The sequence below is a fragment of the Mus musculus genome, chromosome 18 (genome assembly GCF_000001635.26).
Source record: "Mus musculus strain C57BL/6J chromosome 18, GRCm38.p6 C57BL/6J".
Taxonomy (NCBI): Eukaryota; Metazoa; Chordata; class Mammalia; order Rodentia; family Muridae; genus Mus; species Mus musculus.
Window position 1 is genome coordinate 15,487,483 of NC_000084.6, and position 27,300 is coordinate 15,514,782.

Here is a 27,300-nt window from a genome sequence, read left to right on the forward strand (position 1 = left end):
TCCATTTGTTTCATCACTTCTGTTAGTTTCAGTGTGTCCCTGGTTAGTTAGTTTCTGTTTCCATGATCTGTCCATTGGTGAAAGTGGTGTGTTGAAGTCTCCCACTATTATTGTGTGAGGCGCAATGTGTGCTTTGAGCTTTACTAAAGTTTCTTTAGTGAATGTGGCTGCTCTTGTATTTGGAGCATAGATATTCAGAATTGAGAGTTCCTCTTGGAGGATTTTACCTTTGATGAGAATGAAGTGTCCCTCCTTGTCTTTTTTGATGACTTTGGGTTGGAAGTCAATCTTATCAGATATTAGGATGGCTACTCCTGCTTGTTTCTTCATACCATTTGCTTGGAAAATTGTTTTCCAGCCTTTCATTCTGAGGTAGTGTCTATCTTTTTCTCTGAGATGAGTTTCCTGTAAGCAGCAAAATGTTGGGTCTTGTTTGTGTAGCCAGTTTGTTAGTCTATGTCTTTTTATTGGCGAGTTGAGACCATTGATGTTAAGAGATATTAAGGAAAAGTAATTGTTGCTTCCTGTTATTTTAGTTGTTAAAGGTGGCATTCTGTTCTTGTGGCTGTCTTCTTTTAGGTTTGTTGAGGGATTACCTTCTTGTTTTTTCTAGGGCATTGTTCCCGTTCTTGTATTGGTTTTTTTCTGTTATTATCCTTTGAAGGGCTGGATTCATGGAGAGATAATGTGTGAATTTGGTTTTGTCGTGGAATACTTTGGTTTCTCCCTCTATGATAATTGAGAGTTTGGCTGGGTATAGTAGCCTGGGCTGCAGTTTGTGTTCTCTTAGTGTCTGTATAACATCTGTCCAGGCTCTTCTGGCTTTCATAGTCTCTGGTGAAAAATCTGGTGTAATTCTGATAGGCTTGCCTTTATATGTTACTTGACCTTTTTCCCTTACTGCTTTTAGTATTCTATCTTTATTTAGTGCATTTGATGTTCTGATTATTATGTGTCGGGAGGAATTTCTTTTCTGGTCCAGTCTATTTGGAGTTCTGTAGGCTTCTTGTATGTTCATATGCATCTCATTCTTTAGATTTGGGAAGTTTTCTTCAATAATTTTGTTGAAGATGTTTGCTGGACCTTTGAGTTGAAAATCTTCATTCTCATCCACTCCTATTATCCGTACGTTTGGTCTTCTTATTGTGTCCTGGATTTCCTGGATATTTTGATTTAGGATCTTTTTGCATTTTCCATTTTCTTTGATTGTTGTGCCGATGTTCTCTATGGAATCTTCTGCACCTGAGATTCTCTCTTCCAACTCTTGTATTCTGTTGCTGATGCTCAAATCTATGGTTCCAGATTTCTTTCCTAGGGTTTCTATCTCTAGTGTTGCCTCGCTTTGAGTTTTCTTTATTGTGTCTACTTCCCTTTTTAGGTCTAGTATGGTTTTGTTCATTTCCATCACCTGTTTGTATGTTTTTTCCTCTTTTTCTGTAAGGACTTCTACCTGTTTGATTGTGTTTTCCTGTTTTTCTTTAAGGACTTGTAACTCTTTAGCAGTGTTCTCCTGTATTTCTTTAAGTGATTTATTAAAGTCCTTCTTGATGTCCTCTACCATCATCATGAGATATGCTTTTAAATCTAGGTCTAGGTTCTCAGGTGTGTTGGGGTTCCCTGGACTGGGCGAGGTGGGTGTGCTGGGTTCTGGTGATGGTGAGTGGTCTTGGTTCCTGTTAGTAAGATTCCTCCGTTTACCTTTCGCCATCTGGTAATCTCTGGAGTTAGTAGTTATAGTTGACTCTGTTTAGAGATTGTTCTTCTGGTGATTCTGTTACCGTCTATCAGCAGACCTGGGAGACAGATTCTCTCCTCTGAGTTTCAGTGCTCAGAGCACTCTCTGCTGGCAAGCTCTCTTACAGGGTAGGCGCGCAGATGTCTTGTATTTGGATCTCCTCCTGGCCGAAGAAGAAGGCCCAAAACAGGACCTTTCTCAGACACTGTGTTGCTTTGGCAGTTCCCAGGTGGTACAGACTCTCACCTAAACAGACTAAATTCCTAAGTTCCTTGGAGTCCCGGGACCAAGATGGCGACCGCTGCTGCTGTGGCTTAGGCCGCCTCCCCAGCCGGGTGGGCACCTGTCCTCCGGTCCGGAAGGTGGCCGGCTGTCCCCGGCCCACACAGGGTGCTGCCTCAACGCCTCTGTGCTTCTGCCTGTTCCAGAAGCTGTCAGGTTCTCTGGCGCACCCTCTCACCTGTTCAGACTAATTTCCTAAGTTCGGCGGGTCTCGGACCAATATGGCGACCGCTGCTGCTGTGGCTTAGGCCGCCTCCCCAGCCGGGCGGGCACCTGTCCTCCGGTTCGGAAGGTGGCCGGCTGTCCCCGGCCCACAAAGGGTGCTGCCTCAGCGCCTCTGTGCTTCCGCCTGTTCCAGAAGCTGTCAGGTTCTCTGGCGCACCCTCTCACCTGTTCAGACTAATTTCCTAAGTTCGGCCTCCTCACGGTTTTCAAACTTTAAAACAGATATGAGAAAAGAAGGTGGGAAGATGAGGAAGAGAAGGGGAAGAAAGAAGTGGAGGAAGAGGACATACAGAAGGAAAAAGAGGTAGAGAGAAGAAGACGACACTGGAAAAAGAGATAGGTTAGAAATGACCTAGAAAGGTTTGGCTTGTCTTTTCCAAAGGAGTAAGAGAGCACACTTTTGACTTGTGATGCTTAGAGCATTGTCAAACACATGGTGAAGCCTAGTGAAGCAAATGGCTGTCCTAAGTTTGTCCTCTAATCTGTGTTCAACACTAGAATCACCGGTCCAGAGTTTGGTGGTAGTGTGGTTTCTAGATTTCTGTTAACAATATCCAGGATGAATCTGATACATGAGCAGAGTCAATAATCACTCCCAACAGCAGTGGTGGGGGTAGAGAGAAGTAGGCTGAGATAACCAATATTTTCAGTTTACTACAGGTTGACTTGTGTCTTCTGGACAGATACATTGAAGTTCCAATGTCTAGTCCCTGTCAATATGATCCTATTTAGATTCAGGCTATTTACAAATGTAATCAAGGTGAGTTCAGCAATATCAGTTAAGCCAGTATAGCTGGCATCCTTGCAATAGGAGGGAGGTGGAGTCAGAAGGAGAAAAACAGGCAAGAATTGAAGTGGTATTGCAATGAGCCAGCGATTGCCCAAGGTGGCTGGTACATGTATAGTGAAGAACCCTGTCCATGAGTTTTAGAAGAAAGGTACCCTTGGTGACACTTGATTTTGAACTGATTTTGAATGTATAGCATTCAGACCTGGAAAGCTATAACTTTATCTTGTTTTAAAGCCTCCATTCGCACTAATATGTTATGGCAATGCTAGAAGACTCATGAAGAGCCTGGGTTATCAGTGAGGGCAAACCTGTCTTGATGCTAGCTCCTGAATCAGGGCTGTTTTCCACAACAGAAATACCTCTTCATAAAGCATGGATTCCCACTTGCAGTCCCCTTCCCTCCCACCTCACTGGAAAGCCCTGAGGTCCTAATGTACTAAGGGCTTTGATGCCCTGCATTATAAAGAACTTAAGCAGCCGGTGTTCATTTACCTGAGGTTGGATTTGTTGACTCTATAACAAGGCTGTTTCCAGCAGCAAAAGGAAAAGGCTTTGGGGTTCTGTTTTTCCCCTCTCTCTCCTCATGATGACAATTATTTGGTTTTGAAAATATTTTTGGAACTATTTTAAGGTATTTGCTTTAATCTACCATGATGAAAATTATTCAGCAGACCCATAGGAAGCTTCATCTGAACGCGTAACATTTTCCAGATAGGCGATTACTCTGGCAGTGAGTTGCCAAAGACACAGCTGAAAAAATGGGTCATGCATTCATGACATTTTGGGATAGGAGCTGCCAAGTCCTTCGCTGTTCACTTTTGTCCTTTTCTGTAAACAAGCTACATTAACGAGTTACTTTTCAAAAGCACCTGATTTCCCCAGTGAGTTACATGGGAAAGAATTCTGGGTTCCCTCCAGAGGACTCAAATGATTGTTTGTCCTCAGAGTTCAGATGTGCTAAAGGAGCTGGAGGCAAAAAACACACACTGGATCCTGGCCAGTGGGGCCCGAGCACCGCTCCTCCTCCAGCCTTGATTTCTCTGGTTGGTTCACAACTCTGTCTACCCACTGGAGGGAAAAGAAGGGACAAGAGAAAAGGCTTGGTTTTCAATTTCAGTTTAATTATGCAATTTATAGTGTCCAGCAGGAAGGATTTAGGGGCAAGATTAATGCTCAAGTGTTTTTCCATTTTGGATTGCTGTCTGATAAAGAATTCTGGTTGACTATTCAAAGTGAGTTTTCAAAACTGATTCTTTTAGGGCTTGTGGAATGGTACTTGCTACCAAGCTTGCTACCTCACTTGGATCCCTGGAACGCACACTGTAGGAGAGAGCTGCCTCTCACAGGCTCCTGACAACACACCGAGATACATCCCTCCCAACCAATGAAAACAAATGCTTCCCAAGTGCCAAATTCCTTTGATAGCAGAGTGGTTTCATGAAGAGGGGGACAGAGGATTATCATGAATTTGAAGGCAGCCTGGGCCACATTAGGGAGTTCCAGGCCAGTTTGGATTGTACAATAAGATTTTATTTCAGAAAACTGAAACAAAGCAGAGAAAAAGAGAAAAAAAATAATTATAAAACAAAAAACCCAAAGGGGGTGTCTTAGCTTTCCTTTCAGAAATTGGTTAAATTAAAGTTGTCAGATGACGCTTTGAATTGTGGTCCTGAGGATGGGAATCATGTCCCTTATTGGAACAACGATGAATAGAAATTCCACTGGGGTATTAGAAATGTAAGTTGTTGGACAAAGATTGCACAATGTGATTCACTGTTCTGAGAAGGACCGTGTAAGAAACACATTAAAGCATTACTCTCTTATGTGAAAGTTCAAAGGCATTCAGTTGCTTATTGAGACTGGCATCAGATCCATGTTTAAGATCATGAGTAAATATTTGGCATTCTGTTTTGGTGTCCACACATTCTATTAGTTTAGCCAAATGAACAAAGGAATAACATAGAGGAAACAAAAATTTCCCTGTAAGGACCTGCCTCAATGCAGCTGGAGATAAGCATATTAAACAAATTAAGGCCATTGTCGAAAGGCAATACCATGCTTTCTTTTTACTTGTGGTTCCTAGATTTTATGTAGACACACACACACACGCACACACACACACACACACACACACACGAAAGCAGATATATACTAGGAAGACAAAGACAGATGGGAGGGAGAAGGAAAGAGAAGATGAGGAGTAGTTTTAAAAGGCAGCAAAATACATACGCATGGCAGAGGCTTCACAACAAAAAGAACCAAATTCACTAGACTGTTTTTTAAAACTATTTTTATCCATTATATCAATGAGGAAAGCAGGCCTCTTCATGAGAAAAACATTCTTGTGCAGAAACATAATAACAATAAAATTTGCAGGTCTTGACTATGGCTCTGCTTTATAAAACCACTCAAGTATGTCAAAAGAATGTTAAGAGACAGATCTGAGAGGTAAATGAACCCTGCCAGAGGCCAGCTGACTCTGTTGTTACGCAACAATTATATTCTCAAATACAGAGCATGCTGCTCTTCTCCGGTAACACAACCTTTACTTGTGTGTTCAGAAGGGAGTGGGTGAGGGAAGAGAATGGGAAACCTATTGGCCATAATGCACAAAAAGGTAAATTACATTCATGCCCTTGGTCACTTGAGATCCCTGTCCCCAGATGTAATCTCTCTCTCTCTCTCTCTCTCTCTCTCTCTCTCTCTCTCTCCTCTCTCTCTCTCCCTCCCTCCTTCCCTCCCTCCCCTTCTCTCCTTCCCTCCTTCCTTCCCTCTTTCTTTTACAAATTTTAGTACACACACACACACACACACACAGAGAGAGAGAGAGAGAGAGAGAGAGAGTAGAATCCTCACCACCCGTGCTTTCCCTATTTTAAGGATGGCATTGCTAGAGCCATAACTATTATAGTTGATGTTTCTGATGGTTGATATTGATTGTCAACTGGGAAAAAAATCTAGAACCACTTGCCTGGCCAACTTCTGCTCATACTAGTGAGGGATCATACATGTGTGACCAGGGATTAGAGGTATCCCTGGTCACACATGAAGTATGTTTTCAGTTACACTAACTGAAGCAGGAAAACCTACTCTGAGGTCTGGTGGCCCCTCCCAGCTGCAGCAGCCCAGATAGAAGGACCTTTCTGGCAAGTTCATTCAGCCCATGGCTGCTTCTGCTGACATTTTTTTTTTCTGACACAGGGACTCAGTTTCTTTGGCTTGGCAATGTGGGCTGAAGATAAGTGGCTCTCCAGGAATGCTCCAGGCTGTTAGCACCAGATTGGAACTCAAAGCATCCAGCCTTGGGGACTGGCCAGCTAACATGTAAAGAAAAGCAAAAAATATTCCTGATAGATGCTTGCTTCTGCCTATTGAACTCAGGTTCCCTGTGTTTAATAAATTAAGGGGTATCTGGCACGGACTAGACAAAAGCCATGTCTTTATATTTGAGTGAATTAACAACAGGAACTAAAGGTGGAATTGATTCTTGAAGTAATTAGTGACTTAGATATAGGAGAATATTGTCACAGAAATATAGATATGTAGGCACTTTTATGAAAAGTGACTTCGATTTCCTTGATTATTTTTCTGGGAATGTTCTAGCCAAATGCAGACCCTGTATGAAAGCAGAGAGAAAACTATTTGGGAGACCATAGGAGAAGGATGGGAGAGAAGGTAGGGTAATGTAATGGGAGGGGTAAAGACAAAGTATAATACACATGCATGAGGAGGCTACAGTGACCCCAGTGTCCCTGATTGGTCTCCAACTCCATCAGTACCCAAGGGTAGCCTGAGCTTTGAGTCTCATCCACAAGTCTCCATCTCTTAGAGCTCTAGCACAGGCACATCCTACCACATCCAATTTATGTGCTGATGGAGAGAGAATGCAGGGCATCATGCTCATTTGACAAGCACTCTACCAACAGAGCTACATCCAAAGTCTCCTGAAACCCATTATTTGCATGCTAACTAAAAAAGACAATAAACAGAAACATTAACAATAAAAAAGCAGAACAACAAAAAAAGAAAAATATGCCTTGCCAAGTATAAATGCAGACTTACCACCTTTCTCCTTGGCAACTGTGAGTTATAATTTATACCAGGGAAAAAGAAAGAAAAGAGCCACAGAGATTTGTATCTGTGAGTGAGATCTGAGCAGTGTTTTGCCACAGGCCAATGTCAGTCTTTTTGGAGTCTCTTAAGTGAGTAGCATGTGGAGGCCCTGCAGTCCAACTGGCCTGTAGAAGGGGTCAGTGGGCTGGGCAGTACAGCTCTTGGTGATGGCCTCTCCTGCTTTATCCCATGGGTGGTTACATGTCACAGACTGGGCATGGAGAGTGTGAAACAGATAGGAAGCCATCAGCCAAGTTAAGAAAGGTAGATGACCCTCAGGTGCCTTCCCACTCTAGTGCACCCAGGTTGCTCTTCAGTTTAGCTGGTTGAATTAACACTTGAGAGGACAGAGGAGAGTTTCCTGAGTTGTGCGAGTATTTGTTCCAGAGAGCACAATATAGTCATGGGAACACTTCCGGGTTTGGAGTGGCAGAGTGTATCCTTCATTTTTGGTAGGATGAGGTAGAGGGAAGGATGAGGTTGAGACAGATGAGAAAGCACACAGCCGTTCACAGACGAGTGAGGTATTGGTTTTCAGAACCAAGATTGTATCTATTGCTCATAGCTAATGATGAGCAAAGCCTTTTTGAAACATTTACTAATACTTAAGGATTTGCATTGAACATGAATCTGAATTAGTTTATGAGAAGGCGAGGAAGTACCTGATTCGTGATCTGTTTCTGGATTTTTCCCGTAGTCACTGAAAAAGAAAGCAGAAAGAAATGTTATGTGAAGTCACACTCATCAAGACAAAGTATAGGACTTGTGGTCCTGCTTGGTCCTCAACCAAATCACCTCAAGCTGCCATGGCTCTGTGGACAAGGCTCTGAATCACCATAGGGTCAGGTACAGCTGCAGCAAGAGGGAGAGCATAATGTCAGAGCCCGAAAAGCATGGTAGGCAAGGATGACTCAAGTGCAGTGGACATCCGCTAAGGATGATGGATAGTCAGTTGTACTCAATTGTGCCAGAGCAGCAAAGAAGAGGAGAAAGGCTGGAGTCTGTCAATGGTTCCAGACCAAGACAGCCCCTGGGAAGCCAAGCACTGAGCTCAGGAGGCTGGAGCTGGTCTACAACTCAGGGTCCTCCTACCTTAGCCTCCCCACTGTGGGGGTTACAGGCATGAGCTGTGAATCACTATTTCCAAAACATCTCTTTGTCAGGAAAATGACCAAGACCTTTTTCATTGTTACAGTGTTGCTGTAGACTGAAATACAAGCCAATATCTCAGACAATACCTTGGTAGGATAGAGAAAGTTTAGAGTAATGGACAGAAGGCAGCAGATCAACATGAAGAATAAGAATCCAAGAACAACAAACTGAAAAGTTGTGAGGACACCCCAGCATGGCCAGTGTCGTGTGTATCTCACACAGGAGTTAAAATCTTCAGCAAAAATGAATCAACAACCAAATTAATTTCCAGGAAGGAAAAGAAAGAAGAAAGTTAGTAGCACCAAAATTATTGTTTGCAAATAGTTTTATGCTGAAAACTTTATTAAGCATGAGCATGCCTTTAACAAAAAAAACCTTAACTGAAGTAATCTCAGAGCCAGATAATACAGAGGTAAAACAATATTGTATGCCACTATGATTGTAATCCCAGGATTTGGGAGGATAAGACAGGAGCATTACTGACTTGAGGTCAGATTAGACTACAGAGTGAAATTCTGTCTCTAAACCAAACCAAAACCAAAACCAACCCAATTCAAACAAAACCAAAACAAACAAACAAACAAACAAACAAACACTCACAGAGAAATTCCTTGTAGTCTTTATCCAGATTGCCTCAGTGAGAACATCTAAATGAAGACTGTTATAGAATTTGAATCATATGGCTATATAACCCCTGGGGACTGATGTTTTATCAGCAAGTGTAACTCTGCATTGGATCTTCATGGCTGTGTGAATCAGCAGTTGCTTCCTTTTGCTTTCTGAGTACTATTCCACAGTATAGATGTAACCTATTAATTATGTGGTTTCTGGGTTTGGCTGCACAGAGTAAAGCTGCTGTGAATATAATATATGGGGTTTGGATGTTGCAGGATTTCTGTGGAACAAATACCCCAGGATGTAAATGTGAGTTGCACATTCACTCTTTTAGGAAGGTGCCAATCTATGGGCCATCTGTCCCAACAATTTACTGGGTGAAAGTGTCTGTCACCAAGCCTGGTGACCTGAATTTGATTCCCTGTTCCTATATGCGAGGATAGAAATGACTCCCATCCTTTGTACATTATTGTTACTGTTGTTGTAATTAAAAAGAATTTGGCAGTCTGTTTCTTTAAAAGATATAATATATAAGCGAAACTCTCTAGTCATTTTATCATTCAACTATATGTCTACTTTGAACAATGGAGTACCAGGCAAGGCATCATTTAGGGCACAGTAGAAATATAAGGAACATAGAAAATAGAATGGTGTACAGATAGAGGATATTTGATTAAGCTGTTGCCAAGAAATTCCAGGGCCAAGCTTGGAGGTGCCAGATAATAAAAAAAGATTTTCTTTATTTTTAAGATCTCCATTGGACAGTCACGATATGTTTCAGTGCTGAGATTTAACAGGTTATACGCAGATAGCTTTATCAAAGAAACAACATGTTTTGAGGGAAAGCCTCGGCATTGGCTTTTAGGACCTGGAGGATGGAAGGAAATGACTCCTCCCTTAGGGCCTCCCACAAGTGCAGCTGGTCAATACGTTGCTGTTAGTTGGCTGAGTTGTCTCTGAACTTCTGATCTCACGGGGCTGACAAATTTGTGCTGTTGTTTAAAGCCACCAACATTATAGTATTGTCAGCCTCTTTATGTGGACTTGTAATCCACAGATTGTTTTTATTACTGATCCTGGGATGATTCACAGAGGACCCATTTGCAGTACTGGGCACAGAATATGAGCTAGACATGGTTGAAGTGTGTGGGAAGAAGTATGATGCCTTTCACAAATACTGCGTTTTATGCAGGGAATATGAGTACCTTTAGACTTTGGATGTTCTGAGAAAAATTCTCCCAAGTCAAGGGTCAAAGTGAGTGAGAGAGAAAGAGAAAGAGAGAAAGAGAGAAAGAGAGAGTCCAATACATTCTGAAAATATTTTATTATTATTGTAATTATTTTTAAAGGTATGTGATCACGTGTGTGCATGTGCGTGTGTGCGCATGTGTGTGTGTGAGAGAGAGAGAGACATGTGTGCATGTATTAGTCTTTTGCATGGTGTCTTTAACCAGAAGAGGCAGCTAGAGTGGAGGAAGCTGGAGTGAGAGCTGACTGCATGCTGTGAATGCTGGGATCAGAACTTAGGTCCTCTGGAAGAACAGAAGTGCTCATTCCCATGGAGGTACCTTCTCATCTTCTATTAGTATTGATGATGATAGAGTGATTGCTGTGGCTCGTTACAGGAGAAATAGGAAATAAGCTCCAAGAAATTCTCTTATTCTAATCTGACATGCATTTAGGGCCATGGAGAGAAGTAGGTAGCTACTATACTCAACTCTGGGGCTACTCCTGGGTGGTAGATTCTCTTCCCCATACTTTATCTCCTGGGAACACCTGCAATAAGTAGACATCATTTTTGTTAGCTTGTTTGTTTGTTTTGGATAGAAGACTAGAGTTAGAATGGTTTGTTCATCTTGTTCAAATTGACATTGTTTATTGTTAAAAACCATTGTTTGGCTTAATAATTTTTACTCAGCAGTCAGCAATGTGGGTTGGATGGGATGGCTTGTCTGCTTTGTGGTTGCTCCTTGTTTAATGTGGCTTTGTTGAAATGGACTACAAGGCAGGGGAATAAGAACACTTCAAAAGGCTTATGGAATGGAAAGCTGATAAAATGCAGGAAATAGCTTCCTAGACTATTTATGTTTGATTGCATGGTGTCTTTAACCAATGCATCAGAATGAGCTACTGAAGGAGGTTGTGAACACACTGCTCATCCAAAGTTGAACAGGTTCTAGAGACTCACGGTCCATTCGTGAACTTCAGGAATGGAAGCTGGAGCAACATTTCCAACCCATTGCCAGCAACATTTTGGGGAACTGACTTTTCTCTAATTTAGTATTCTTGAATAACTATATCCCATTCTTACAAGTTAATGGATAACCATTCATCTCTCCTTCTACTGTACATTAGTTGATTAATTACTTCAAACTGACAAAACAACTTCGAGGGATATTCTTTTGCTGCCTAAACAATTTAAACCAGTGATTTACAACCTGTTTAAGATAACAGGCCCCTTTGAGAATCTAAGAGCGACTATGAATCTGCTCCTCTGAAAAATGCTGACATAATGCAGCAGCAAAAGGCTTCTAGACCTTTAGCATCCAGGCACAGATCTGCAAGAATTTGCAGTTTTTAAGTTTGTGTTGTATGGTAGTTCACAACATGTGAAATAACTTTCCAGATTCTGGCTCTTTTAACAACTTCCAGCCCCTGAAAACTTCTGATTCATCACCTGTTAACTGTTTTCAGTAATTTAATGAACTGAAAGCATTTGCCATAGGTTGTGGAGTACACAGTATGTTAATTTAAAAATTATTCTAACTTAAGTATGCCAGATACCTCCTAAATTCTGTTTATTCAAAGATAAATACAGCAGAATATCAACAAGGTCATGGTGTAGAAGAAGGGAGGAAGAGAAAGCAAGACAAACTGTAAAATGTAAAATGGCAATAATTTGATGATGATGATGATGATGATGATGATGAAGGAGAAGGAGGAGGAGGAGGAGGAGACTGTGATGATGGTGGTAGTGGTGATAGTGGTGACAGGATCTTGTGTGTAGCTCAGGATGGCATAGAACTCATTGTTTATCTCATGCTGATGTGAAGATTATGATCCTTCTGCCTTGGCTATCCTGGTGCTGAGATGATAGAGATGAGCCATTGAGAAATGCTTTTAATCAATTGAGTTATGACTGACATGATCAGCAAACACAGAGAAGAACCAAGAACTATTGCAAGCCTTGAAGAACATCTAGGTTTCCCATGGCTATTTTGCCATTAAACACTATATCCTTTTATAACTTATTCAGAAATATATCACCAACAATTCAGGACCACAATATTAGTGGCATTATGATTAACTTGTCATTGAACAGGATTTTAGTGCTTTTTACAGCCTTATCTTTTGGATAGGTATGGCATTTTGAATAAGAAATGCCTGCTGTAGGCTTATGTATTTGAACACATGGTCCCCAGTTGATAGCACTGTTTTGGGGTTACAGGGTGGCTTAGCTTTGCTTGAGGAAGTTCACTCATGAAGTTGAGCTTCGAGAGGAAGGCTTCATAGACTCACTCCACTTTTAGGTCCTTTCTCTGCTTCATGCTCAAGGTTGAGGGTGTGCTATCTCAGCTTCCTGTTCCAGTCACCTGCTCACACGCCTCCCTGCCATTATGGACTCGCTCTCTGAATTCATAAGTCCAAATAAAATCTTTCTTCTCTAAATTATGTTGGTCATGATATTTTATTATGGAAACATGAAAATAACTAATGCAATAGGTACCATTGAGCAAAAGCTTGGTAATACTGTAAATACAAGACAATAAATCCAAGTTCAGGGATACGACCTGACTTTGACTACAGGAACTATAGTCATGAGAAGGCAGAATGTGAGAGAGTATTTTGAAAGTGGGTAGATGAAAGAGTTGAGATGGAAGTATCCTTACCCATGGAGTTTTGGGTGACCTGAAGCCCAGTTAGTTGTCTCATGGTTTAGGCATCTGATAACTTGGAAGCTGTTATGAGCTCTTCAAAAGAGAGGCTATTTGAAGGAAGAGTGGAAATGTAAATAAATTGGACAGAGTATGGAGAGAAGCTGGAACATGGTTTGGGGATTTTGTAGGGGTGCAAACACTAGGAGATAGCTTTCAAGGGTTAGCCTAGGGAAGAAGATAAAAAGGAAAGTCAATCGAAGCATGTGGAAGAAGTTGAGGCTAATTGGTAACACCTGGCTACAGGAAATTAAGACCAGAAAGGATCCTATCTGGTGTAACTTATTCACTTATTCAATGGATACCAGTGGATCAGCTTCCTCAAGTCACATATGAGGACTGAGCTCTGAGGAGTCAACTGTGAACAAGATAGTAGCTGCTAAACATCTTGCTTCCTGCTTCCAAAGAACTTGGCTTCATCTCTTTCTCATTTGGGCATACATCTACATGTATATTGTAATCTACGTTTAACATAATCCTTGCTGGAGAAATGAATTGCCTTGAAAGTGTTCCATGTAAACACTTTCTTGAGGTGGGGTGGGGTTGGAAACAGCAAGGCAATAAATCAACTCTTCTTTCCTGGTGTACAAATATGCAATTATTAATCTGCATGTACAGAGAAAATTGGTAGCATCTAGCTGATGATATTGGACATCACATGATCAAGCCCCTGATGATTCCAGAATTTGAGAAACAGGATCATTATGGTGAAACAGGACCATTATGGTGGTGCATTTGATTCAGTGAGTGCCCTGCCTACCCTGAAAAAGAGCCCCAAACTGCATTCATCCCTGAGGAAAAGACACAGAAGCAAGGAAACAGCAAAAGGGAGCCAGTGATAGTATGGGGCAGAGGGAAGCACAGGAGTCCCTGACTGTAGGGATAGGGTCTGTGTTTCTTTGCTGAAATACTTGGGGCTAGAGGTTGCAGATACAGGTTGAAGTTCTCTGATCCGAAAAGCTCTGCAATCCGAAGCATTTTGATAACATGACAAGACAAATGGAAAATACCATGCTGAGAAACACTGACCAATACACAAATGATGTTTCTGAAAGCCTAGATGCCCATCAAGAGGCAGCAAGATTTGATGTTTCCTCTGCTGTGCTTTCATCTTGTTTTAGCCTGTCCCATTTTTGTGATGTCTCCTTCCCTTTGGAATAGGAATGTTTATTATGGCCATTGGATGTTGAAACTTTATAAGATTTTTTAAAGAATATTTTTATTAGATATTTTCTTAATTTACTTTTCAAATGTTATCCCCTTTCCTCATTTCATCTCTGGATCCTCCTATCTCATCACCCTTCCCCCTGCTCACCAATCCACCCACTCCTGCTTCCCTGTCCTGGTATTACCTTACACTGGGGCATTGAGCCTTCACAGGACCCAGGGCCTCTCCTCCCATTGATGACTGACAAGGCTATCCTCTGCTAAATATGTGGCAGGAGAAATGGGTTCCTCCATTTGCACCCTTTAGTTGGTGGTTTAGTCCCTGGGAGCTCTGGGGGTTGTGGTTGGTTCATATTGTTGTTCCTCCTATGGGGCTGCAAAACCCTTCAGCTCCTTGGGTCCTTTCTCTAGCTCCTCCATTGGGGACCCTGTGCTCAGTCCAATGGTAGGCTAAGAGCATCCACCTCTGTATTTGTCAGGCACTGGCAGAGCCTCTCAGGAGACAGCTATATCAGGTTCCTGTCAGCAAACACTTGTTGGTATCCACAATAGTGTCTGGGTTTGGTGACTGTATATGGGATGGATCCCTAGGTGGGGCAGTCTCTGGATGGCCTTTCCTTCAGTCTCTGCTCCACACTTTGCCTCTGTATCTTCTCCCATGCATATTTTGTTCCCCCTTCTAAGAACTACCTGAAGATCCAGATATTCCACTCCTAGGCATATACGCAGAAGATGCTCCAACATGTAATAAGGACACACGCTCCACTATGTTTATAGCAGGGTTATTTATAATAGTCAGAAGCTTGAAAGAACCCAGATGCCCCTCAACAGAGGAATGGATACAGAAAATGTGGTACATTTATACAATGGAGTACTACTCAGCTATTAAAAACAACGAATGCATGAAATTCTTTAGCAAATGGATGGAACTAGAAAATATCATCCTGAATTAGGTAACCCAGTCACAAAAGAACACACCTAGTATGAATTCATTGATAAGTGGATAATAGCCCAAAAGCTCAGAATACCCAAGATACAATTCACAGATCACATGAAGCTCAAGAAGAAGGAATGTTCTATCCATTTTTTTTTATTTTATTTTAAAAGGGTCTTACAGCTAACTGATTGGTTTAAGCCTCAGAAAAAAAGACTTTGGACTTTGTTGAAACTATTAATATGGGGACTTTTGAAGGTAGACTGAGCAGATTTTGCAAATGATGGTAATGAGCTTATTATTTATTTTTTTCTATTTTTTATTAGGTATTCAGCTCATTTACATTTCCAATGCTATACCAAAAGTCCCCCATACCCACCCACCCCCACTCCCCTACCCACCCACTCCCCCTTTTTGGCCCTGGCGTTCCCCTGTACTGGGGCATATAAAGTTTGCATGTCCAATGGGCCTCTCTTTGCAGTGATGGCCGACTAGGCCATCTTTTGATACATATGCAGCTAGAGACAAGAGCTCCGGGGTACTGCTTAGTTCATATTGTTGTTCCACCTATAGGGTTGCAGTTTCCTTTAGTTCCTTGGGTGCTTTCTCTAGTTCCTCCATTGGGGGCTCTGTGGTCCATTCAATAGCTGACTGTGAGCTTATTATTAAGGCAGCAGAGAAAGGTTATAATTTCTTTGAGTAGCAGGATGATCACAGGTATGTTGTCATGATTAAGCTTCATGGGTAACTTGACTTAGAGTCACCTAGGATTCATAACTCTGGATGTGTCTGTGAGAATTTTTCCAGAAAGATTTAATTGAGAAGGGAAGACTTGCTCTGAATGTGGGTAGCAATTATCCATGTGCTAGTGTCTCAGAAAAAATGTGTGTATGTGTGTGTGTGAGAGAGAGAGAGAGACAGAGAGACAGAGAGAGAGAGAGACAGAGACAGAGACAGAGACAAAAACAAAGAGACACAGAGAGAGACAGAGACAAAGAGAGAGAGAGACAGAGACAGAGAGACAGAGACAAACATACACACACACAGAGGCAGAGACAAAGACAGAGAGACACACACAGAGAAAGAATACTGAACACTGGTATTTATCTGTTTCTTAACTATTAGCTGCATGTGACCAAGCTGTCTCTTTCTCTTCTTGGTAAGTCTTCTCCACCATGGTAGACTGTGTCTCCTCAAACTGTGAGTCATATTAACTGTTTTTTTTTTTTCTTGTGTTGTCTCTGTCAGGTAGTTTGTCACAGTGTCCATGAGCTTTTAAACATTCAGTTGACAAGGAATCACCATCATCATCATCCTCGTCATTTTGTAAGCTGGGCATGATGACACAAACTTTGATCCTGGAACTTCAGAGGTTGGAAAGGAAGTCAACTTGGGGTACATAAGCCTTGGATAAGACAGTGGAAACTGTCTTAGAAAACCAATCCAAAGCAGAAGTTCCTTTTAACAACCTTATTTTATCTAGCATCTTTTGCATGACAGTTCTATATTACACATTCCAAGTTCTGGCAACTGAAACCAAAGATAGAGAGCTAATTCTAAATGAATTAGGATATGTTTTTATTTTCCCTAAAGATTAACACACACACACACACACACACACACACGTGTGTGTGTGTGTGTGTGTGTGTGTTTGAATTTAGCCAAATTTTTATCATTTTCCTGGACTATGCTGCACGTTATTAAGATTTCATAGTGGAAGGACACATATGCACTCTATAGGATATGTGGTATGTGTAGTTAGAAAGCCTTGGCTGGTCATGGATGAAACCTGTAAGATACGTGATGGCAGGAACCTAAAACACAAGCCTGAGCTGGTGCCAATACTGTGTATAACTTTCTGAGACAAAAAAATCAGTATTCCGGGAATCTGTCCAAACAAGAAAGAGGTGGGTGACAGTGGACATGTGCACGGCTGGAAACATACCCATGCTTGGAAGGTTCTTGACTACTTAGTAATGACCAATCAGGCAATAAGGTTGGAGTCCACTTGCTGAGAGATGGAGGCTAAGACCTATTGGGAAGGGGAAATAACAGGACAAGTGTGCAGGTGTGCAGTGACAACCAAGACTGAGGGTACTCAGCAGCCAGGTAGCTCATTCCTGAGAGTTATAGCTATTAAAGTAAATTAACTTTTACTCTCTCTCTCTCTCTCTCTCTCTCTCTCTCACCCCCCCCTCTCTCTCTCTCTCTCTCTCTCTCTGTGTGTGTGTGTGTGTGTATGTGTTTGTGTATGTTCTTGTAGAGGCCAATGTTCTGCATTGGGTGTGTACTTCAGATACTCCCTACCTTGTTTGTTTGAGAAGATCTCTCACTTTTCATGGACCTCTCTAATTTAGCTTAGTTGGTTGTCGATGAGCCTGGCATTTGTTGGTCTCCATCTCTCAGTGCTTGGATAGTAAGTGCATGCCACCATGCTGAGATCTCACATGGGTTCTGGGGGATTGAACTCAAGTTCATTTTCTCAACTGAACCACCTCTCCAGCCCAGTTATTGTGGTTCTTTTTATAAGAAATAAACGATCTCTCTCTTTGAGCGGTTGAATCCTACAAAGTCAAAAGCATAATTGCGTTATTATGTTGAGGCTCCAGTGGTTCTGATGGCTGCTGGTGATAATATTGTCTCCTCCTCTAGATCTTCTCAGCCTGGTGGACTTTTAAATGTTCTTTGACCCATGGAATAACGCAGGAAGGAAATCCCACTTAAAGGGAAGCTAAATCATCTCCCAATTTATTCAAATCATATTTGAAAAGGAGAAATGGAATTTAAGGGGACAAATTATAACTGTATAGACCTTCACTAATAAAAGATTAAGGAGTGGGTGGTTCAGCATCCTTTAATTATTTTTTCTAGCATCTTGAATACACAGTGCTTGAAATCTCTGGTTAGATCAACGTTATTTTGCTCAGAGGTTTGTGGACTTTGCATACTGATTCTTTCCTGTTTCCAAGTACATTTGCTTTTAGGCTATTTTTATTCACTTTAAAGGAATTTTAATAACTTTCTGTTGACAGCATGGACAGCTGGTCTTGAGAATTAAAGAAAATTCACTTGCTGACTGAGGAAGGAAGTGACATCAATGAGCTTCTAAAGTCAGCCCAGAGGGGGAGATTGGCTGGTGAGAGAGTAGCCTTTCATGGCACTGTATTTATCGAGTGCCGGCTTGAGATGCAAATTGCTGTATCAATCAAACCTATGGTGCCTACCTCCAACCAAGTCTGTGCAAACTGAAGCAACACTGCCCTGAAACACCGAGTGGAAATGGATGAGGGCTTCAGGAGCCCAGGGGCTAAGTGAATTACGGGTGCTCGGGACGGTGCCTCGCCAAGAAGATACCTCACTCTCTGTCAAGCCTCAGTTTCTTTGTCTAGAGACTGAATTTGATGTAAACTGTTGTTTGAAGTCAGTCTATTTCTGTGACAAATGGCAGAGAAGACCTTGTACTAATACATATAGCACAGACATGTTTATCTTGCTGCTTTTACCCCCAAGAGAGATATCAATTGTTTTGAATAGCCCCCACCACTGGGAACTATCTAGAAGCAGAGACTTTTAGGCACCACTTAAAGCTAGTAGCTTGATCTCTTATTCTACTGAAGCAAAAGCTAGGTGCAAGATGTGAGTCTTAAAGAGCAGGATGAGAGCAACACCAAGTATCATTGTCATAGCAATGAACCGTCATTCTCCCCAAGATCCTGGAACTTCCCTCTGGAGCTACAGTTTATCTGCTTTTCAGAAGAGAGCTGTGGTGCAAGTCAGATATGTGGGTTGTGATTGTGGGTATACATAGGTGTGTGTATGCACACACCTGTGGAAACAAAGGCAGAAAAACATCTGGGTACATTTGATAGTCATAAGGTGAAAAATTAAGTTGTTAATTATTTATTACTTATTCTGACCAAAAAAAAAAATCTTGTGAGATGGCTTGGGGGATGGCTCAATAACAGTAAAAACAATTACAGTGTGAGTCTAAAGCCTCAGGAAAAAAAGCATGCAGATGAAGAAGATATGCACATATCCTGGCTGCTTTCATCCCTTGTCCATCAACCTATTTGAGACACTCAATTCAATCTTTAAATTCCTATGAACAATATTGCTTACACAGTGAGAAGTCTAGAGAAACTATCACTTGCCTTAGTTTTCAAGCCAAACACTGCACATTTCTCCCCAAATGGTGATCTTTTGTCTTTATTAAAACTCATTTATTTGCTCCTGTAATAATATTTTAAAAGCTGTCTACTCTAGACAAGTTAGCTTGTTAGCTGCTTAGGGGGTGCAGAAATAAAGTAGAGGGAACAATGAACTCTCTCTCTCACACAAACAACACCAAATCACAGAGCTGTCAGATATTTATAGTAAATTGCTTATTTAGTCAGAGGCAAAATACACCTAAGTCGTGATGTTGCTGCTCCGGTAATGGGTCACTTTCCAGCGCCTCTGCTTCCCACTGCCACTTTCAGTCTGTGTGCTATGCGGCAGGTTTTCCCACCTTCCTGGATGCTTTCGTTGTCTTTGAACATAGCAAGTGTTTTAATCACTGCATGTAGTCTTCACTGCTTAAAGTCTTTGATTCTAAGAAAGACTGTGAAAATATCTATACGGTTGGCACTAATATGACAGGATGGGAAACTGGGAGATGTTTTATGGAGGACTCTGTGTTTGAACTGGGAATGGGGTGAACAATGAGAACATTGCTGATGAGAACAAAGCCAAACTCAGTAGGAAAAGCAAGTGCAGAATCACATGCCAGGGGCTGGGGGAATGGCTCAGTCTGGAAAGACACTGCCTGGCAAGCATGAGGACCTGAATTCGGATCTGCAGAGCCCCCATAAGCAGCTGATTAAGGCAGTGCATCTGTAACTCTCGTGTCAGGGATCAGGAGGGCTGGAAAGGTGGATCTGTGAAGTTCATTGGCCAGCTGTCCTGCCTGAATTAACATATAATGGTGGAGAGCAAATGAGGAATGACACCAAAGTCAACCCCTGGCCTCCACATGTATATGTACACCACACACACAAACACACACACACACACACACACACACACACACACTCCTAAACCAAAAACATGTGCTCCCCCACTGCAAGCCATTAACCGAATGTGGAATAGCCAAGGAGGGAGGGCTCTGCTTGGTCAGAGTGCTGTTGTGTACTAGGGAAGATTTAAACACAAAGTGAGAAGTGCACCCTGAACTGGGGTCGTGAGCATATGGCCCCACGTGCAAACACATTTTAACATAAGGGATCACGATTGCCTTGAATTCAGTGAGGGGTATCCTAGAACACTTTTGAGTTGATTGATTAAGATGATGTTTTGGGAAGATCAGCCCAACAGTGACATGGCTGGGGGATACCAATTCTGCAGGTGGTGGGGCAGAGCCTGGATGAGTGTAAGGCTCCCTGACTTAACAGTTCATAATGAGGGATGGAGGACTGGGAAATACAGAAACTGAAGGCACTGGAAACTCAGTTACCTGTGAGAAGATAGCTTCATGCAAAGCTGGAAACAGGAAACTGGGAACATTTGAAAGAGGAGTGCCAGAGGAGTTGAGGCCAGAGGAGTTGAGACCATGGTTCTCTATTTGCTAAATTTAAAATGATACCAAGATATTGGAGGAGAGAGGGGCAAAGCTTGGAGTCCAGCTTAGAATGTCAGGCAATCCCTCGTAAAGACAGGAGGGGCTGTGGGATGGGAGGCTCTTGATTTGAAATATGAAGAGGGACACAGGTACTTAAACAAAACACTGGAGAACAGTTGCATTTTCTTAATAATATTGACGACTCTTTAGAACATTAAATGGAAATTATACAGCCACTCCTTTCTTAAAGCATAGGGCAGCCTGGAGATGCAGCTTCGTTAGAAGAACGCTTGCCTAGCTTACACGAGACCCTGGCTTCTGACACAAGCACCATATAAACTGAGGATATAGGTTCATATTTGTAATAATCCTAGAACCCAGATAGAATCAGGGGGATGAGAAATTCAAAGTTATCCTTGGCTACATAAGGAGTTGGAGTGCAGCCAGGACAAGACCCTGTGACATCAACAAGAACCCCCAAATATCCCAAGCCCAACACAATCTCTGTTCAAAAAACAACCCTAGGTTTTCATAGAAAAAATGCCAATTAAAGCTTGGTATACATTTAAGGATGCTAGCCTTGCTCTGAGAGGAACTGTCTGCAGAACAAGGATTTCAGTAATGATCCAGAACTGGGGACCACCAGGCAGGACACAACTACCCTGAGCTCTCTCATCTCTGAGCTAAGACTGGCACACATAGCTGTAGAATTGTTTTCATCGAGTCAGCAAGATCACAAAGGTAGAGAACTTAACTCAGGACCTGGCATACAGTGACTCAGCCTAGATCTTCTTCCCTCAGACTGCAGATTGTGGAAGCAAAGACTAATAGGCAGACTGCATAGAAGTATCACGCAAGCTGTTATTCAAGTTTGGCTGAAAAGCATGGCAGTAAGCTAGAAGAAACCAATGAATGCTGTTCTGGATTTACAGGGGGTATGAAAAAATTAAACTAATATTTACCTTTATTGTGAAGTGGGGAGAAATTACTCAAATTTAAATAGTTTACAAATAGTTCAGAAATTTAGCTTGCCAAATATGAAACAAAGTATTTGAAATTCTACTTTTAGTAATGAATAAAAAAACAGGCATGAGTCCTATATCTGTAGATGGAGCAGGCCTACAGAAATTTAAGCTTGGTTTCAAAGTCCCTGGGAAAGCAGAGAATGATCTTACATTTCTGACTCTGCTTCTTCTACCTTGAGCTCAGAGAGTATAGGTGATAATAACAACTTGTCCAGTTTATGCAGCACTGGGATTAAACTCAGGGCTACATGCATGCCAGGCAAGCGCCAACTAAGCTACATCCTCAACTGTTCTCAACAATGTACAAATAAATTGTTATATGATTTTCCATTCTAAAATCTTCTATTCTTTCTTCCCCTTTACATGAATATAAGCCTGTTTTATGGTTTAGGTAAAAATATACTAATTCTCTAGAGTACTAGTGTATAAATCACTGTAATTCTACATTTAAACCCAGAGTTGGAGGAGAGGTGGTAATTTATCTTCTCTCATTGTCTGGCTGTAATCCCTCTTCCTCTCTTAACCAAGTTTAGGTCAATAATGTTTTGGTTGTTTGAACCACCAATCTCAATCTCACACAGCTAAAAAGTCTTTCTCCTTTGATTTGATTAAACTCACTATTTACACTGTTTTCCTTTTTTTTTTCTGACAGGAAATATTTGCTATACAAAAAGCTATTCAGGCTAGCCTAATGCTGGTTTTTGGTTCAAATAAACAGATATGGTTGCCATCTCTGTAACAATACCAACCCTAGGGAAGGCTTGCTTGAGAAATAGTGAATATCACTTTTTACGTTAAATTGCTACTTAAACTTCTTCCATACTCACTAGACATTATGAACTCTAGACCAGTTTTTAGATAGTCAGCAGTGATTGTAAGTAGTGTAGTATTTTTAATAATCTTTATACATTTTTAAAAGTCTCACTGACAGAGCTGTGGTGAGAGGATTTCAAAACTGAGAAGGAAGCATTTTGAAGACCGTTAAAACATCCTTGAGGATATTAAAGAAGAGGAATGACATTAAGGTGTGTGTGTGAGAGAGAGAGAGAGAGAGAGAGAGAGAGAGAGAGAGAGAGAATGAGAGAGGGAGAGGGAGAGAGAGAGAGGGAGAAGGAGAGGGAGAGAGAGAGAGGGAGAGGGAGAGGGAGAGGGAGAGGGAGAGGGAGAGAGAGAGAGAGAGAGAGAGAGAGAGAGAGAGAGAGAGAGAGAGAGAGAGAGAGAAATGGTGAATATCCATTTCAGAAATGTGCAGGAGGTGAAACTGGCTTAGTGGAAAAGTGAACAAGAGAAATAAGAGCAACTAGAAGATTGGGAAATATACCAAGTGTTTATGTAACCAACGTGTCATTTGAGAAGCAGAGTGCAATGTAATTCATTCTACTTTAAGCCTGGCTCCAGTATCTGCATGGCCTCTAAGGCTAGAGATACTGGGTAGGCAGATGGATATATGAATCTGATTCTCCAGGGAGCTGTCTGGATTTAAATGTGGGTGGAGATATTATGATAGCACTGGGGTTCATTGAGATCAAGCATGAAGGAGAGTCTTTAGCAAGAATGGAAGAGGTAAGGAGAAAGAGAGCAGGGCTTTGACCAGAGGAAGAGGAATGCAGAAAGGCAAGAGCAAGTATTGTCAGAAAGGTAGGATGAAATAAATAAGGGCATGGTGTTTTCAGTAGAAGGAAAGCAGAAAGTGGGAAGGAGCCATTCTCCCATGGCTGGGAAGAAATATTTGAGTATTCAATACAACTACTTATGAATTTGTTTCTTGGTTCAAACTTTTGAATCCTAGTGAATCCCAAAGATACACTTCCATAATGTTAAAAAATATATGCATGATTGCATAACTTATCATTGAAAGTATAAAGAGCTCAAACATAGGTACTCATGGGAGGACTATTTATTAAAAGATAAGACTGGCAAGATCGCTATGCAGATACAAGTGCTTGCCACCAAGCCTGACAATCTTAGTTCCATCTCTGGTATCCACGTAGTGGATGAAATAAGCCGACTTCCACCATTTATCTCTGGCTTCTACATGCATTCCATGGTGTGTGCAGACATACACATACACACTCCTACAAATAAATAAGTACAAGAAAAAGATGAACACTCCTCCTTTACTGGTGGGTTTGAAAGCTGGTACAACCACTTTGGAAATCAGCCTGGTGATTTCTCAGAAAATTGGAAATAGTTCTACCCAAGAATCCAGCTATACCACTCCTGGGCATAGACCCAAAAGATGCCCCAACATGCCATAGGACCATGTGCTCCACTATGTTCATAGCTGCCTTATCTGTGATAGCCAAAACCACCTGGAAACAACCCAGAGGTCCCTCAATAGATGAATGGATACAGAAAATGTGGTGCATCTACACAATGGTCTGTTTTTGCCATCTCTGGAGTGGATAGAAATAGACTGTGTTGGTACACACCTTTAATCCCAGCACTTGGGAGGCAGAGGCAGGCGGATTTCTGAGTTCGAGGCCAGCCTGGTCTACAAAGTGAGTTCCAAGACAGCCAGGGCTATACAGAGAAACCCTGTCTCGAAAAAACCAACACACCCCCCCCCCAAAAAAATAATTGTAACAGTGGGCAATGTATCTATGGCACAGGTGCACATTTGAGTAGGATAAGGATGTAGCATCCCCTGGCAATGAAAGACAAGAGATCAGAAGATGTGGGATAAGCTGAGAAAATAGACCTGATGCTGAAAGAAGCAGCCTGCTGAAAGTGCATATGAGGCTTCTAAGAGCACACTGATGGTTGAAATGCCTGTTAACATGGAAAGGAACTTTGAGTGGATGTGTAAAGCCAAGCTCATGTTGAATTTCCAAATGGCATCCATGAGCATGGTGGGGAAGTTTTCCCATGTTTCTGAGCAAGGTGCCAGGAGTTAAGTGCTGGAGAAGAAGAGGGAATTTGATCATGGGTGCTAACAGTCCAAACTAGATTTAAAAGTAAGGTGGGGAGGATGGACAAGTATGAAATGGCCTACAAAATTGAAGAACTTTGCTGTGGGTGAACAGTAGCCTGAAAGCAGGAACAACGTGAGGTCAGAGGCTAGAATCCCTACATTTTAGACTTGCTAAACAGGAAACAATTCCATGTGGAGATAATGTTGTAGTGGACTGACGTGGAGTGGAGAGGTCATGGTCGCAGTGAGTTATCCCAGGAATGCAGATCTTCAGTCATGCAGACATAGATATTTCTCCAAGGGGGTCTAACTTTGCTTTCCTGTCATTGGTAATCACCTTACTCAAATTGTAATTGCCAGTCTTAATGCTTTTCTTCTTTTTATCTAACTCAGAGTTCTTAGAAAGGTCAAAAGCAAAACATGAAATTGCTCCCAGGATTTATTCTAGAAGAATCTCAGAGGCTGTATACAATGACAGGTTTGTATATGTGTTCCCAGGTGAGAGAAAATAGACCTGAGAGTGACCCAGGATGAGGCTCTCAGTGGAGGGCTGGCTAGAGAGGTCATAGCAAAGCTGTCCAGTATGCTTCTCCTGGGACCAGTCAAAAAGGGTCACAAGGACACAAATTAAGATGTATATATTTTCACAGAAAATCTTACATTTATGTGAATGGCCAATGAATTCAGGGTAATTGCTTTTCTTTTTGTTTCTTTCCACATTCTAATTTCCTATAATGAGTTTTGTCACATATATAATAAAAATGATTGTATTTTAAATAAATAGAAAAATTGAATCTACATAAACATTCCTTTAGCATAGCTGTGCTACCCCCTTATTTTATTTACTGTTATTAAGTCAATTTATTTATTGTGAAAGGTTTAGAAAATGCAGGTGACAGAAGTAGTCAACACCTATTTGTCATATTGAAGTGCATCCCCAGGAAGGCATGTGCAATGGTTAGGGTACAGTAGCAGTGAATCCCCCACAGGTTCCTGTATTAGAAGGTTGGCTTATAGTAAGGCAATGCTGGGTGCTTGAGGTACCACTAAAAGTAGGGCCTACTGTAAATTAAACCAGCCATTGGTTGCACAGGCCTTGGAAGAGAATCTCCCTGGTCTTGTGCAGCAGTTAGTTCTGAATAGAGTGTTTTATAATGAAGACAGTCACTGCCTTTGATTAGAGTCTACACAGGGTTTCTCTGCTTTCTTTTATTCTACCTTGATGGGAGGGTGTCAGTATCATGTTCTTTGGACATGTTAGCCATCAAAATTATGAGCCAAATAAATGCTTTTATAAAGCAACCAGCCTCATTTATTATGGGATATCAATGCAGGTTGTATGAAGACAAATGGGTGACATTTGAGGCAGATTCTTTCATACATTTTAATTTTACTTTACAAAAAATGATGTTTTTTTGTCTTGTTTTGTTTTGTCTCGTCTTGTTTTGTTTTGTTTTGTTTTGTTTTGTTTTGGCTTGGCTTGGCTTGGCTTGGCTTGGCTTGGCTTGGTTTGGTTTGGTTTGGTTTGGTTTGGTTTTTGGAGACAGGGTTTTTCTGTATAACTGCTTTGTCTGTCTTGGACCTTGCTTTGTAGACCAGGCTGGCCTCAAACTCACAGAAATCTGCCTGCCTCTGCCTCTGCCTCTGCCTCTGCCTCTGCCTCTGCCTCTGCCTCTGCCTCTGCCTCTGCCTCTGCCTCCTCTGCCTCTGCCTCTGCCTCTGCCTCTGCCTCTGCCTCTGCCTCTGCCTCTGCCTCCTCTGCCTCTGCCTCTGCCTCTGCCTCTGCCTCTGCCGAGTGCTGGGATTAAAGGCATGCACTGCTATGACCGGTAAAAATCCTTTCCTATTAATATATGTTGTTTGAAAACATTTCTGTCCACTCTAAAAATCATTGCATGTCATTAAATATTCTTGCTTTATATTGTTTTATATTTTGCCTTATTGTATTTTTGGGACAGTCTTATCTGCAAAGAAGGCTAGTCTTAAATTTAACATGTATCCCAGGATGGCCTGAGACTCTAAGGCAAGTCCCTTAATTTAACCTCCAGATTATTACAGTTAGAGCTATGAGCCACCAATCCTGGCTCTGCATCATTTTCAAAGGTATACAGTGTCATCTTTTTAAATATATCAAAACGTAAAAACAAATCTTATTTTAGAGACATTTATATCATTTAGTTTGAGTCTTATGAGATGGTATACACACGGAAGAGAGTGACGTTCACATACAAGGCCTTTGAGAACTCTCATGATCCTTCTTAGCACAGACTCCTGGAAGTGAAATTGATGAAGTAGAGAGTATGGCTCAGTGACAGTAAAACACCAAGAATGGCATTTCCCCACCCTTTATATCAACTCCATGTTTAAAAAGTGCCATTTTAAAAGAATTTTAATCATATAAATCACCATTTATATGATTCCAGTGTTGGGACTTCAGTTTTTATTAGAAAACTGAGTATGCAGAGAGCTTCTGAGGCGGAGCCATCTTCGGCTCCAGACAACCGGCCACCTTCCTGGTGAGTGCACAGGGATCCGCCAGCCCGAGAGGTTTGTGCCTCAGGCCCTGGCAGCGGGAGTCTCCTTGGCTCCAGGACTCCGCTGAGGGCAGGCTGCACGGGTGACGGTGTGGAATACAGAGGCCAGCCGTTTCTGGAAAAGGCGGGAGCCAGAGAGCTTCTGAGGCGGCGCCACCTTCGGCTCCAGACAACCGACCACCTTCCTGGCCAAAGCAACACAGCTTCTGGGAAAGATCCTGTTTTGGGCCTTCATCTTCAGCCAGGAGGAGGTCCAAACACCAGATAACTGTGCACCTTCCCT

The 27,300-nt window shown here is 41.8% G+C and overlaps 1 protein-coding gene across 3 annotated transcripts in view; it reads right to left on the bottom strand.

The window, feature by feature from the left end:
- Positions 1–27,300, bottom strand: part of Chst9 (carbohydrate (N-acetylgalactosamine 4-0) sulfotransferase 9) — a 308,385-nt gene that overhangs the window by 35,710 nt on the left and 245,375 nt on the right. The window contains exons 4-5 of one of the 3 annotated variants that reach the window (NM_001364992.1): positions 10,631–10,688; positions 7,808–7,845 (exon numbers count right to left, since the gene is read on the bottom strand). In NM_001364992.1, coding sequence (NP_001351921.1) covers positions 7,808–7,845; position 10,631 — 39 coding nt within the window. In that variant the 5' untranslated portion in view covers positions 10,632–10,688. Of the gene's footprint in view, positions 1–7,807; positions 7,928–10,630; positions 10,689–27,300 lie in introns of those variants that run through there. The other 2 variants (XM_017317992.2, NM_199055.3) reach the window with 2 other exon arrangements.